The 13,727-nt window shown below is 60.8% G+C and overlaps 1 protein-coding gene and 1 long non-coding RNA gene across 12 annotated transcripts in view; both read right to left on the reverse strand.

Moving 5' to 3' along the window:
- Nucleotides 1-228: 228 nt before the first annotated feature.
- Nucleotides 229-13,727, reverse strand: part of ELFN2 (extracellular leucine rich repeat and fibronectin type III domain containing 2) — a 60,564-nt gene continuing 47,065 nt past the window's right edge. For all 11 annotated transcript variants that reach the window (XM_037731526.1, XM_017508933.2, XM_037731523.1 and 8 more), the window contains one exon: nucleotides 229-8,158. In XM_037731526.1, coding sequence (XP_037587454.1) covers nucleotides 5,256-7,754 — 2,499 coding nt within the window. In that variant the 5' untranslated portion in view covers nucleotides 7,755-8,158 and the 3' untranslated portion in view covers nucleotides 229-5,255. The remainder of the gene's footprint in view (nucleotides 8,159-13,727) is intronic.
- LOC119468267 overlaps nucleotides 229-13,727 on the reverse strand; it is a 21,968-nt gene continuing 8,469 nt past the window's right edge. Inside the window, exons 2-3 of the long non-coding RNA XR_005196924.1 lie at nucleotides 13,209-13,211; nucleotides 229-1,522 (exon numbers count right to left, since the gene is read on the reverse strand). This is a non-coding gene — a long non-coding RNA (uncharacterized LOC119468267). The remainder of the gene's footprint in view (nucleotides 1,523-13,208; nucleotides 13,212-13,727) is intronic.

A 13,727-nucleotide genomic window follows, 5' to 3' on the forward strand; every position in this document is an offset into this window, starting at 1 on the left:
TGTCCAGATGCACAGTGACCCTGGAATTGACTTCCCCGCTGGCCTCCTCTCTGCAGACCCCCTTCTTTTTTCCCTTGACCGCAGGCAGTGACCCCCCACTCGCCCCATCCACTAAGCCTTGGCCCCATGAGGGGGGCTCCCAGTGGGAAGGGAAATGGTGGAACGGACAGCGGGGGTCGTGGCAGCGCGACGTGGGAGGAATACAACAGGACATAGACCGCGGCCCCATAGCTTTAAATAAGAAATTTATTGCAAATATAGAAATTGATTCTCTCCATACAGGAATCTCCGAGTTGAGGAAAACAATTTCGTGCCATTGAGTTTTAAAACAGGAAATTGAGGGGAGGAAGAGGCAGATACAGGGAAGAGAAAATAAAGTTAATCCCCCCCCGAAAAAAAAAAGAGAAGAAAAGGAGAGGGTTCAAGGCCCTCAGAGGAAGGAAAGGTCCGTACACAGCAAGGGTTCACAGGTTCAGAGCCCAGGGCTGGGGCCCAGCTCTGCAGGACCCAAACCAGGTGCCCAACCACAGCCAACTTGGGGGCTGGTGGCTCGGGAGGGCGGGAGGGACAGTGGGAGGGAGGGAGAGATGGTGGGAGGGCTGTGTGGCCGACACTGCAGGAACTCCAATCCCCTGCCGGGCCCTGCGCTGGGTGGAGTGGCAGAGGGGCAGGAGGAAGGAGGCCCAGACCATCCTGCCCACCCTACCGGACCCCTTCCTCTCCTTCCCGCTCTGCAGGACTGCCTGACCTTGAGTGAGGGCTGAGGCTGCCTCCAGAGGCAAGCAGTGTGCACCCTGGTTCTGTCTTAGAGGTGGGAGGACCCAGAGTCAGGGAAGGAGTGTGTCAGGACAGGATCTGAGCCTGAGGGTTAGAGGAGGGCCCCTCTCCTGGAGCTCAGCCACCTCCGGAGCAGCCACCTTGTCAGAGAGGAGAGATGGCAGTAAGGTGGGGCAGCCTTGCCCCAACCTTCACACCGGCTTCCCCGGGCCAAGTTCATGGAGACGAGACCCTGCTGGGCCTGGAATGGGCAGGGGCAGAGTGGTAGGGGATGGAGGTGGTGCTTGGGGACAGGCACCCACTGCAACCCCATTCCCTCCAGGCTCGTCTTCACACCTGCCCACTCATCCTTCTGGCTCCTCTGGTCATTCAGAGCTTGGCCCCCTGTCCCCCCCCATCCCCCAGGGGATGCTCCCTGACCACCTTTGGCCCTCCCCACCCCATCACCCCATTTTAATTCTCTGCAAGGCACCAGTCACCAGGGAGCTTTGTGTCTGTCCCTTCCCTGCACTTAGACCCCTCAGAAGCGGGGACCTGTCACTGCTGTCCCTAATTCCTGATGCCATCCTGGCCTTAGCACTGTCACTGTCAGGTTTCTTGACTCTAAGTTTCCTTCCCTCTCCTTTTCTTCTCTGCACTTCTGTCTCCCCCTCTGTTAAAGTTCCAGGGGGTGGGTGGGGAAGGCAACCAACTTCCAGTTGAGAACATGGTGACTTTCGGCCAGCCCGACACTCCACGCTGCAGCCTCTCAGGGGCGATCCAGGTCCTGCCTTCCCAAGTGAGTCTTTTTATTCCCACCCTCCCCGCTGCCCTGACCTGCCCCACGGGCCTCCCACACTGCCCAGGAGGGGAGCGCAAGGGAGGGATCATTGGTAGGCAGAGAGAGACGACTCCTGCTGCAGGGAGAAGCGAGGCTGAAAGGCCGGGGCCCATGAAGAGGTGTCCCCACCACCTAGGCTTTCTTGTCTTCCTGACAGTCTCCATAATTTGCTTCTAGAAGGCCATGAGCTCCAACAGAGGGCTAGCCACATCAGCTGTGCCCTTCAGGAGGGAGCAGGCCCATCCCTACTTCCCAGAAACAGCTTCAGAGGTAAGTCTCCAACAGGTACCAGGAACGGGCAAGCCCAGGTGTGACCTCGTTCAGGCCCAAGGCAGGAGACCTCCCCGCAGAGGTCCAGGGCACTGCACCCACATTCCTCCAGCCAGCTTAGCTCAACCCCTCACTCCGCCGGGCCCCCCTGCCCTCCTCTCCTGGGTGTCTGCCCCCACTGCCTGCCCCAGCTCCACCGTGCTGCTCATCACCATCACAAACCCAAACCTTAACCAGACTCCTAGATGGCAACGTTCAGGCGTGTTTAGTGAATCCTTCCCTCCTGCCTGGGAAAAACTCTTCCTGAGTGGGAGGCGGGACACAGATGCAGGCCAGCCTCCAGGTGGGTGGGCCCTCCTCCAGCTGAAAAGCTGGGGTCTGGCCTGGCCGGGGAGGCCAGAGACCTGAGTCTTAAGACTCTGCCCTGCCTCACAAAGAACCACATGAACTGAGTCTTCAAGGCTAGTCCCCTCCCGGAGTATGAGGGTCCTGCTCTCCAGACAGGGCCCTGTCCCTGCAGTCGGAGCATCTGAGGTTTTGATAGGGATCTTCAGGCAGGAAGGATGGGGAAACGGCAAGGACAGGCACCCGATCCTACTGCCGGGAACCCTCCCTGCAGCCCACCCAGGCGGGCTCCTTCTTCCCACAGTTCCTTTCTCAAAGCCCCCAGCCTCTCCATGAAGCCCCCCACAAAGCCCCAAGCTTCTCATCTCCTATACTTAGCAGTGTAACTGACCCTCCACCGCAGCTGGCCGGCCAAGTCACCAGGCCCCTGTCTGAGAGCCCTGACTTCCTCATCTGCAAAATGGGAACAAGCAGGATGGACGGACAGTCCTTTCCACCCAGACATGGACCCTCAAGGAGGCTTCCCTGGGGCTGCCCTCCCTGGGACGGAGGAGGGGAAGGAACTAGGGAAAAGGGAGGTGGCAGTGGGAAGATGGAGGAGGGAGGGAGGTGGCACTTATGGGCCCAATGCCCAGAGAGGCAGGAGGTGGGGCAGGGCTGTCTCGGTGGCACCTGTTTTGGGTCTGTGTTTGCAGAGCTGACCCCTCCCTGGGTTTCAAGAGCTGCTCGTCAGATCATAACAGACGCAATGTGGGAAAGGAGGGCGTCGGGGAGGGGGCGGGGGAGTCTGGACAAACTGGCACATACACGACAGATGTTTGCTCAGAAAAATACAGTAAAATCGTCATGCAAATAGAATGGGGGGTCTGCTTGCTCACACCCCTGGCTTCTCCGCCTGTTTGCTGTTGTCAGTTGTGCCAACTGGGTGTGAGGAGGGGTTGGGGCAGGTTTGGGGGACCGGGGGAGGGAGGTCTACTCCAAGCGTCCATGCCGCACCCCCCTCCTCGCCCCAGGGAGAACAGTCTTTTCTTTGCAAATGTCACCCCCAAAGTGAGCCCTGGGCTTTGTTCACCCCACAGTCGGGATGAGAGAGGTGCTGAGCTGACCCTGAGCCTCCCAGCCCTCCGCTGTCCCCCTGGACCCCTTGCCCCCAGCAGGAAGATGGTTGGGGCCCCCCCAAGGATGGCACTCACTTTCCCAGTCAGTCCCTCCCCACCAACACTGCCCGTCTTGTCCCACCCCAGCCCCTACCCTCACCCCTCAATCATACTCTCCGAATCTCAGGAAACCCATGTGGGCCACAGCCCCAAGGTTAGGGATCTCTGGCAGGGGCGTGGGGAGAGCCGAGTCCCCCCTCCCATGCTGAGGTGGGTGGGAGCCGAGGGGCACGTCATCAGGCGGGCAAAGTTGCTAGTACAGGCTTCCCCACGCCCCACCGGCCCAGCTCCCACCCAGAGGTGAAGGATGATGGACTCCCGCCCCTCAGCATCCCGACTGGTTAAGATCCCAATCTCAGGACCCCAGATTTGCCTCCCAAAAGAGCTGGCCCCAGGAGCTCCTGCCAGGCTGGTCCTCCCCCACCACCAACTGCCACCACCCACATGGACAGAGAGCCCCAGAGCCCAACGGTCACTCTGGGCACCAACTGCCAGGCACAGGGTTACCATGGCGACAGAGGATGGCTGGGAGGGGGCGGGGCGCCACGAACCCAGCCTGCTCCCTACCCCTCCCAGACCAGCAGGGTGCCTCACTGTTTGTGCTTTGTTTGATGTTGGCTGGGGGTCAGAAAGAGGGGAGTGGCCGTTGCCATGGAAACTTGGGAGCCCCTCTGGCCAGGGGGACAGGCTGCGAAGAGCAGCCGAGAGGGGGTGAGTGAGAAAGCCCTCCTTCCCTGGTCGGCTGAGACAGGAGCCGAGATCCCACGATGGGGTCAGGCAGGTGGGGATGCAGGCCACGGGGACGGGCAGGATGTCCCCACGACACCTCCTCCCTGCAGCCCCCCAGGCATCACAGTGCACCGCTGTACTTCTGCGGTGGGCGGGGGTCTCGGAGGATCAGAGAAGCTGGGCGGGGGCTGCACCTGAGATGTCCTGGGAGCCGGCCTGCCGCCACACGCCCCACTCTTCCCAGGCCACATGGAAGACACTTGAAGTGGGCTGGTGGAATGTCGCCCTGCCTCGGCTCCTTCCCCATCAACAGGACCCTCTCCCTTCTCCCGGGTGCTAGCGTAGGGGACAAGAGCCCCCCAGGATTCTGAATCACAGCTGCACGCTCTGGGGGCACTGCCATGTGGCTTTCTAGGAAGAAAAAGCACCTGCCTGACTCGCAAGTCCCTCAGCCCCAAGGGACCACAGGTTGGAAGGGGGTGTCGGGGGTTGGGCATGGGGCAGGTGGGTTCCCACAAGGCAGCTGTGGGGTGGGGGGGTTGGGGACAGAACTGGGCTGGGAAGTTGAGGGACTTGAGGCTAAGCTGCTATGTGACCCTGGGATTGTCAACTCCCCTCTCCGGGCCTCAGTTTCCCCCTCTCTCTAAAGTGGAGGGAGACAATGCCCAATGCCTGTCTAATGCTAAATCTTCAAGAGACCTGACCCCCAGCTTGGGAGGAGAGCCTCCCTCTGCCCCAGAGGGGCTTCAGTCTCTCTCTACCCTGGCCTTCTTGGTCCACACACCTGTTTCTAGCCCCAGACCCCCAGACCCCACACCCTCTCTTGGCTTCCTTCCTCCCCCTGCCGGTCCCCGGCCCCCGGCCCTGCAACCCCCAGCAGAGTCCCTGGGCAGCACAGTAAAGACGACTGGTTTCGGTATCAGTTTGTAAACTTTAAGGAAGATGTGTCTTTGTTTTCCTGTCCGTTATTGTCATATGTTGTTTTGTTCACAGTCGGGTGGTGGTCAGGTGTGTGTGTGCGTGCGTGCGTGCGGGTCTGCGTGTGCGTCCTCTCCTGCGCCTCAGCCACCGAGTCAGCTTCCCCGCCCTGGCCGCCCGGACCCTTCCCCCAGAGGGCCCCCAGCGCTCTGGCTCCGACCTCACCAGGGAGCAGGGGCTCACAGCTTCTGCTGGGCTGAGACCCCCTTCCAGTAATCGAGGATGTCGTGCAGATCCTCATCCTTGGCGAACTGGACCTTCTTGCGCAGGGCGTGGCCAGCGGCCATGTACACCTCCTCCCGGTGGTGCTTCTTGTAGGGCCGGAAGCGCTCCCAGATCTTGTGCGTGCTCTCGGATGAGTACTCGGGGCTGGAGGAATACCCTGAGTAGTAGTGTCTGGGGGAGAGCTGTGAGTAGGTGGAGTCACGCTTGGAGCGGGTCAGCGGCTTGAGGAAGGACACGCGCTGGCTCAGGCTGTCGGCGCCCTCCTCGTAGTAGAGGGCGGGGAAGCTGTGCCGGTGCTCGCTGCAGTGGTAGGCTGGCTTTACCTCCAGGTGGTGGATGCCCCCGCCCCCGCCGCTGCCCCCACCACTGCCCGCTGGCACCAGTGGGAGCCGGTCCAACGGGCTGTTGAGAGGGCTGCCTTTCTCGATGTACTTGGAGTCGCCCTTGGCCAGCCCCGTGGCGGCCGGGTGGTCAGGCACGTCCAGGCTAAAGACCTTGGCGCTCTTGATGGAACCGCTGGAAGACACGCTGCAGGTCTTGCGGGTCACGGCCGCGTCGGCGCTCAGCTGGCGCTGTAGCGGGTGGTGGGAGCTCTCCTTGTAGGGAGGTGAAAGGAAGCTGGGCCGCTCCAGCGGCCCGGGGGCAGTGGCTGAGGAGGCGGCAGCAGCTGCAGGGAGGGACTGGCACTCGAAGGCCAGCTCGGGATCCCCACTGCCACTGCCGCCTCCCAGGAAAGAGGCCGAGTCCAGCTTGAGGGCGTCGATGCAGTTGTTGATGATCTGGTTGACCTTGTCCACCTCCTTGGCAATGGTGGAGATCTCCGCAGCGGAGCCCTGGCCGTTCTCGAGGTCCGGGAGGTCATCCTCCGGCCGAGCCAGGCCGTCCCCGCCGGCCCCTGTGCGCACCTCAATATAGTTGCCCTTGGTAGCCACCTTGGGCGTGTCCAGCCCAGCCTCCAAGCCCTTGGCGGTGGGCAGCTTCTCCCCAATCATGGAGGGGATGGAGGCCATGCGAGACACAGGCAGCACGGGGGGCTCACCCAGCTTCTGGGCAGCGTGCACGATGGAGCCGGCATCCACATCGGCCCCGTACCGCATTTCCAGGATGGTTTTCTTGACGTTGACGGACTTCTGCTTCTCCTCCTGCATGCGTCGCTTGCGCAGGCAGTAGTACACAGCCCCCAGCACGATGACCATGCCGAAGAGGCAGCCCAGGATGGTCATGATGTAGTGGGTGGTGGTGGAGGTTTTGGGTGCCAAGTCGCCGGGGACGGGGTCCCGCGTGGTGAAGGTCAGGCAGGTGTGGTTGAAGCGGCGGCTGTTGCGCAGCGAGGTCACGCAGAAGGTGTACTCGGTGTGTGCCCGCAGCTTGTCCAGCGTCACGATCTCCTTCTTGTTCTTAAGGGTCATGACGTCGGAGAAGTAGCTGTTGTTGTACTGCACCAGGACGTACATCTTGCTGTAGGGGTGTGGGATGATGACCACCAGGGTGGCCGAGGTGAAGGTGACGTGGTGCAGCTTGATGGCGGGCCCCGCGGACGCATCCGTGGTGGACGAGGCCGGCGGCTCCACCGAGAGGATCTCGTCGGGGTTGAAGCCCGAGTTCTCGTCCGGCTCCCTCTGGGCGTCGGTGGAGTAGGGCGTGGGGTGGCTCACGGGCCGGGCAGGCAGTGAGCCGTTCCGGCACTTGGCCTGGAGCACGGTGATGGCGTTGAGGCTGTGGTAGGGCCGGGGCACCAGCAGCGGGTAGCCGGCAAATTCCCGTGGCGACTCGCACTGCAGGCGGTCGTAGTTCTTGGTGACGTTGTTGAAGACGACCAGCCAGGCCAGGAAGCCGAAAAGGTCGCACTCACAGTTGAAGGGGTTGCCGGCCAGCTCACACACCATCAGGTTGGCGAGGCTGGCAAAGGTGGCGCCGTCCAGGCGGCTAAGGCGGTTGGAGGACAGGTCGATGCTGATGAGGCTGGGGCACTCGGAGAAGGCGGTGGGCGTCACCACCTCGATGAGGTTGTGCTGGACGAAGAGGAACTGCAGGCGGCTCATGCCCCGCAGCATGCCCTCCGTCAGGTTGCTGAGCTTGTTGTAGCCCAGCTGCAGGACCTGTAGGCTCGACTGGCCCAGGAAGGCCCCGTCCTCGATGTAGGAGATCTCGTTCTTGGTGAGGTTGAGGTCGGTGAGGTTCCCGAAGCGGTTGAGGGAGGAGTAGAGCACGGCTTTGAGCTTGTTCTCGTTGAGCCGCAGGTCGTGCACGGTGCTGTTGATGTGCTGTGGGATGGTCTCGTAGGGCGGCTGGTTCTGGCTGCAGATGGCCAGCCACACGTAGCCCTTGTCGCCCTCGATGAGCCAGCAGTCGGCGCGCACGGCGCTGGGCCGGCACACGCACAGCAGCGCCGCTGCACACAGCCCCAGGCGCAGCATGGCGCGGGCCTCGGAGTGAGGGGCAGGGCGAGGCATGGGGGGGTGGTGCCTAGTGGCCACAGCCCGGGGCTGGCAGTACAGTCCTCCCCGGGGCCGTCACCATCTTGGGGGCGACCCCCAGCACGGGGGCCCCAGGCAAGGTGGGTACAGCTAGTGCCAACTCCTGGGGGCCTTCTGGGGTGCTGCGGCAGGCACTAGGCCTGCTAAGGGTGGGGGCCCCACAGCCTGCTCCCCTCACAGTGTGGCTCCTTGTCTCCTGCTGAGAAGGTGCACAGGTTCTCAGGGATTGACCTCCTCTCACTCCTCCTCCTCCTCCTCTTCCTCCTTGGCTTCTGGGCTCAGAACTTCAGACGATTCCCATAGGCGGCTGGAGAGCGCGCACTGAGCAGGGAGTGAGAGAGACGGGGGCAGGAAGGAAGAGACCCATCTGCACCTGGTTCCTGAAAGGCAGCATGGAAAGCGGTGACAGATCAGTGTGAGGGCTCGGAGCAGCCCCGTCAAGCTCCAGCACAGGCTCCCCCCGCCCCCCGTCCCTTCTCCACACCCCATCCCAGGGCCTCTGTGCCAGCAAGCACTCGAGTCCCTGTTACATCCAAGAATTGGTGGGTGGCAAGAGGCAGGAGGGAGCCCAGGGGCTGGGATGGAGAGAGACAGAAGAATGAGGGGGGGTAGAGGCAGAGTCTGAGGACTGTGGACACAGAAGGGACACTGGAGAGCAACAGTTGGGCACAGGTGCGGGCACACCCCTCCTCAGCACACCGGAGGCCACACTTATCCCCCCACCTGCACAGAGACCCACATGCCCCCACCTGAGCCGGACCTCCACAGCATGCACACGTACACAGCTACACACACACACAAGCACACCTACGATCTGCACACGACAAGCAGGCCCCTACGCACATGTGTCCACCGACCCAAGCAGGCACCCCTGGACCCAGATAAAGAATTAAGAAGCTCAGCAACATGCCTTCTTTCCTCCATGCCCAAAAGATAAATAATTCATTTGTTGTGTAACTGCTCTTGTTCCAAAAATAATTCCCTTGTCTCAGCTTCCATGGGGGAGGGGGAGCAGAACGTCGCAGCTGTGAGGCCCCCCAAGCAGGGTATGCAGAAGCCGGGGTCTCCCGCTGTGGGAGAATGTGGGGACAGCTCATCCCACAGGCAGAGCAGTGCCAAAGGAAAGAAAGGCAAGCCTCGGGGAGGCCAGAGATACCCCCGACCATCTCCCCAGAGTGCCTCCCCTGAGGCACCTTGATCCTTGGGAGAGGGCCAGCCCTCTGGAATAGCATGACTGAGGCCCGGCTCCCCTTCCATGGCTGGAGAGTCAGAGGCCCAGAGAGGGACAGGGAGTTGCCCCAAGTAACACAGCACAGCCTGGACCAGGATCAAGGCTCCCAAGGTGCTGAGCCCAAGCCAGGAGTCTGGAGGCCTGGCACCCCATCTATCTACCCAGCCCAATTAGCTAGGCAAACCACAACATCTGAGTCTATTTCCACATCTAACAAAGTGGGTCCCTTTCCGGCCCATCTGATGGGAGAGAAGAAGCTGAGGATTCATGCTGCCCGTTTCCAAGATGCAGAAGGGCAGGGACGGCGGCCCAGAGGTCACAGCAGTAGGACATCAGGATCAACCCTCACTTTCCAAGTGGGGAAACTGAGTCCCAGACCCAGGAAAGACTTGGCCAGGTTGCCCAGCATGCTGGACACAGCTCTTTAGACAGACCCCCACACCAGCTCCCACCCTGTCCTCTCAACTATGGAAACAGCCCAGTTCTCCCTCCCTCTGCCCTGGGCAGGGGCCAGGGACGTGAAGATTAGGTCTCAGAAATCCAGAAATTTGGACACAAAAAGCCGGGGACTGTTCACAGGAGCCACCTCTGCCTCCCTCTCCTCCTCCTCCTGGGAAAGTCTAGGAAAGGGTGCTTTAAAACAATGTCTAAGTCTTTGCCATTAAAGCAAAAGCAATTTACAGCACTGAGCCCCAGAGGGCAGGAACAGAGAAAAGGGGAATGGGCGTGGGGTGGGGGTTAATCCCACAAGAAGTCCCAGACAGGCCATTTTTGGTTGGGATGGTGAAAGGTGAACAGGGAGTCCACAGGGCCTGCTAGACTAAAGGCTGATGCTACATCAGGGGCTGTGATGATCGGGACCTCTGAGGCCAGGCTCACACCTCCCCAGTTGCTGCAGGACCAGGCTGGGGGTGCCACAAGGTAGCCAGGCAGGAAGGGGTGCCCAGGCAGCAGACAGCAGCTCTGTCCTTGGCTGTACTATGCAAAGGTCTCAGGGCTGGAGAGCCCTTGGCTCCCATCCAGCATGGCCACTGGCTCCTGGGGGACCCCAGGCCAGTTCTGCCCCTCTCTAAGCCTCAGTTTCCCCTCCCACAGGTAGCAAGGTTGTACTGGAGGAGGCTGAGTCTCCACGCTTCCCACTTCAGAGATCCTTGAGCCAGCCTGTCAGAGAACCCTCGTCTGCTCCAATGTAGTCCCTCCTCCTCATCGGGGAATGTCTAGGGACCGCATTTGTATGCAGGTGCACATGCAGGTGGCTCAGAGTGCCGACGCAGGGGTGTGCTGACGTGTACAAGCCGACGACGTGCAGGCAGCCGCATGTGCACACATTATTCGTGCATGTGCATCAGCTTTGGCGCATGTGCTTGTGTGGGGGGGGGTGGGAAGGCATATGTGTCAGGCGCATCTCAGGGAGGGCAGGCATCCATCTGTGTTACAGTTGGCATGTTTAAGTACATGCGTGTTCTGTGTGTTCCACATGTGTATGTGTGTGCATCTGAGTTCCTCAAACCAGCAACCTCACAGCTAGGCCCAGGGTACTGGGCAAAGCCAGGCTGGCTGGAGCCTCGGGAAAGCCAGGCCCTACCAAAGGCTGTGAAGAGGCTGAGCGTGGAGGGGCATGGGAGAAGAGGCCCACGCGGGAGGGGAGCCAGTCCTGCCCGAGCTCTTCCCAAACAGTCCAGGATGAGCAGAGGCCCTCGGTGCCCCAACCCCAGGCACTCCAAGCTCTGCCCACCTAAGCCTCAAGGTGACCTGCCCATGGTCTCTCCTCTTCCTCCTGCTCTCCAGGATGACTTGGGCTGGGCCCAGCTCCCACCTGCCTCCGTGACTCAGACGGAGTTGGGAGTAGGCTTCCATCACCCTGTCCCAGGTGCGTCAGCTGCCCGGTCCCCATCCCGGGCTGCCTGCCTGCCACCCATGGAGACCTGACGCAGCCAGGGAGGGAACAGAGAAGCTGAGGCCAAGAAGCCGCTGACAGCAGCACTTGGCCCCTGGCCCAGCTGCTTACACACTCAAGGTGTGGGCGTCAGGGGCACTAGCCTCTCCTCTCAGGTCCAAGGCTGAGAGTCCAGTGGTCAAATGGGCAAGGTCGTGCCCTTCCCCTCCTCCCATGAGGGTGATCCTCCCACACACAGTGCAGGGGGACAGGACAGCTCCCCACATACCCAGGTGGCGAGAGATGGGAAGAAGGGGGGCTGCAGGGAGGAGGCGAGGACGGAGAATAGTGGCAAAGCAAAAATATCCAGGCAGCCAGGCAGAGGCAGACAGGGAGAGAGAAAAGGAGGAAGTGCATCTGAGACAGAGGCACCGACGGCAGTGAGCTATCTCGATGATAGATGGAGGTGGCTCAGAGGACAGGGCACCTGCTCCCCCCCAGCCCAGAGGCCAGGGAGACAGATGACACCTGGTCTGGCTGAACCACCAAAATGCATCCTGTGACCAGCCAGAGGGAGCAGGGAGCAGATGTGGGAAGCAGAGACCTTTTCTGCCCAGGGCCTTGGTGGCACAGCCCAGGAGGGGTATGGCCATGCAGGCAAGCAGGTATAGGGGTGGCATGTTCTAGCAAAGAGCAGTGCTCCCATGCCCTGGCCTGACTGGACCCCTCCCCTAGAGCATCTTCCCCTTCAGGCTCCAAGTGCCCCAGTGGTGCAATCTTGGCTCACTGAAACCTCTGCCTCCCGGTTTCAAGTGATTCTCCTGCCTCAGCCTCCGGAGTAGCTGGAATTACAGATGCCTGCCACCACACCTGGCTAATTTTTGTCTTTTTAGTAGAGACAGGATTTCACCATGTTGGCCAGGCTGGTCTTGAGCTCCTGACCTCATGATCCGCCCACCTCGGTCTCCCAAAGTGTTGGGATTACAGGCGTGAGCCACTGTGCCCAGCCAAGCAGCTCTCTTTAAGGGGTGCTCTGTCCTTCCACCAAGAACAAACGGCTGCACAGCCAGGGTGCATGAGGTTATTGGGGGCTCTGGGTCTGCAGATGCATGCTGTATGATGACCCCTCTCATGGGGACATTCGTGGGCAGAGAGGAGAGTCAGTGAGACCCCGCAGCACTCGCTGCTCGTGGGGCAGAGCTGGTGGTGCGGGGGTCTCAGTTCAGAACTAGGCAGGACCGCAGACCCCAGAGTCATTCAAAGCAAATGCCTCCCCTTTCTGGGCCTCAGGCGTCATCAGCTACCCAGCGATCCCGCTGGTGTGTGCCCTTCCCGCCCAGGTACCCCAAGATCCTGGGCCCTTCTGGGAGACAAGTCAGAACTGGGAAGACAAGGAGTCCTGGCTCAGCCCCACCCCTGCCCCTCTTGGAGGGCAAGCCGAGCACAGTGCCTGACCTCTGTGAACAGCAGCTGCTGTTAATGTGGGTTCCCTCATCACCCAAGATCAGGGTTCCTCTGGACTCAGGCTCACTGAAGCTCGGGGTTACATCCTCTCGGCCCCCCACTGCAGGCTGACTCCCAAGCCTCCCTGTCAGAGGACAGTCTGGACCCCCGCCCCGGGGAGAGCCCCCCCGCACTGTGGTGTGTGGGAGGGGCTGAGGGGGTCAGGCCACCTCCCCAGGGTGGGTGAGAGGGTGGACGGAGTGAGGCCAGCCAGGGATGCAGGCAGCGGAGGTCAGCGGGGAAGATGCAGACCTGACCGGCTCTGAGACCCTGGGTGAGTCGCAGGCCCTCTCCGAGCCTCAGTTTCCCCCTGCGTGGCAAGGTTAGTACCATCCAGCTCCCAGGGCTCCCCCGAAACCCCAGGACATGACAGAGACACACACGCTCAGTCCAGGGGAGGAGGCCTCGCAAACACACCATGCCGGGTTCCCACTCATGTGGCCACACTCTTCTTCCAGGGACACCCATCAGCTCCAGGAGCAGACAGGGGAAGCGTGGTCTGTGTCCTGGCCTCCCAGGAGAGGGACGTGAGGCTCGGCCGGGGAAATCTCATTTACAGCAGCTCATAAGCCCTGGCACAGGCTCTTCCCTGGGCCAGGCTGGCCAAGGCTCCCCGAGGTGTCATTGTCACCGTCCGTGTCAATGCCATTACCCAGGATTAGGAGGACCGAGGACTCCTGGCAGATCTCTCAGGCAGGCAGCCACCTCGCCCCTCGCTGCTGGAAGCCCAGCACCAGGCCGGGAACTCTGCCCTCAGGGACAAAGCCTGCCACCCCCTGGGGAACAGACTCAAGCCGGGGGTCTGAACACGTGTTGTCACTGCCTCCACCTCATGGAGCTCCCTGGGCCTCAGTTCCTCGTCTGTAAAATGGGATGATTACATCCTCGACAAGGCACACCGTTTGGTAAGTTAACTGCATTTCCAGTGCAATGAATGAACCCGTGCTGCAGGCTGTGGACAGTGTGGGGAAGGGACCTGGGATTGAATGCTGAGCTGTGTGACATCAGGCACATTACCTAACTCCTCTGGGCTTCGGTCTCCTGGCCTCTAAGAGAGTCATATACCCCTTATCCAATGGTTCCTTTGTATCTGACATTTGATGTTCCTGGAATCTTACATCAACCCCACATGGCTGGCGCCGTTAGACCACACAGCCAAGACCCCAGGCCAGCCTGATCTGCTGGAACCGGCAGACTTTCCAAGATTCCTCCCTGGAAGGCAATGTCCCGTCACCTGCAGACCTCCAGTGACAGGGCTCTCAGCGCCCACCTGAAGCTACTGATTCTCTTCTTTCTTTTTTCTTTCTCTTTTTTTTTTTTTTTTTTTTTTTTTTTTTTT

The sequence above is a fragment of the Cebus imitator genome, unplaced genomic scaffold, assembly GCF_001604975.1.
Source record: "Cebus imitator isolate Cc_AM_T3 unplaced genomic scaffold, Cebus_imitator-1.0 Scaffold404, whole genome shotgun sequence".
Lineage (NCBI taxonomy): Eukaryota > Metazoa > Chordata > Mammalia > Primates > Cebidae > Cebus > Cebus imitator.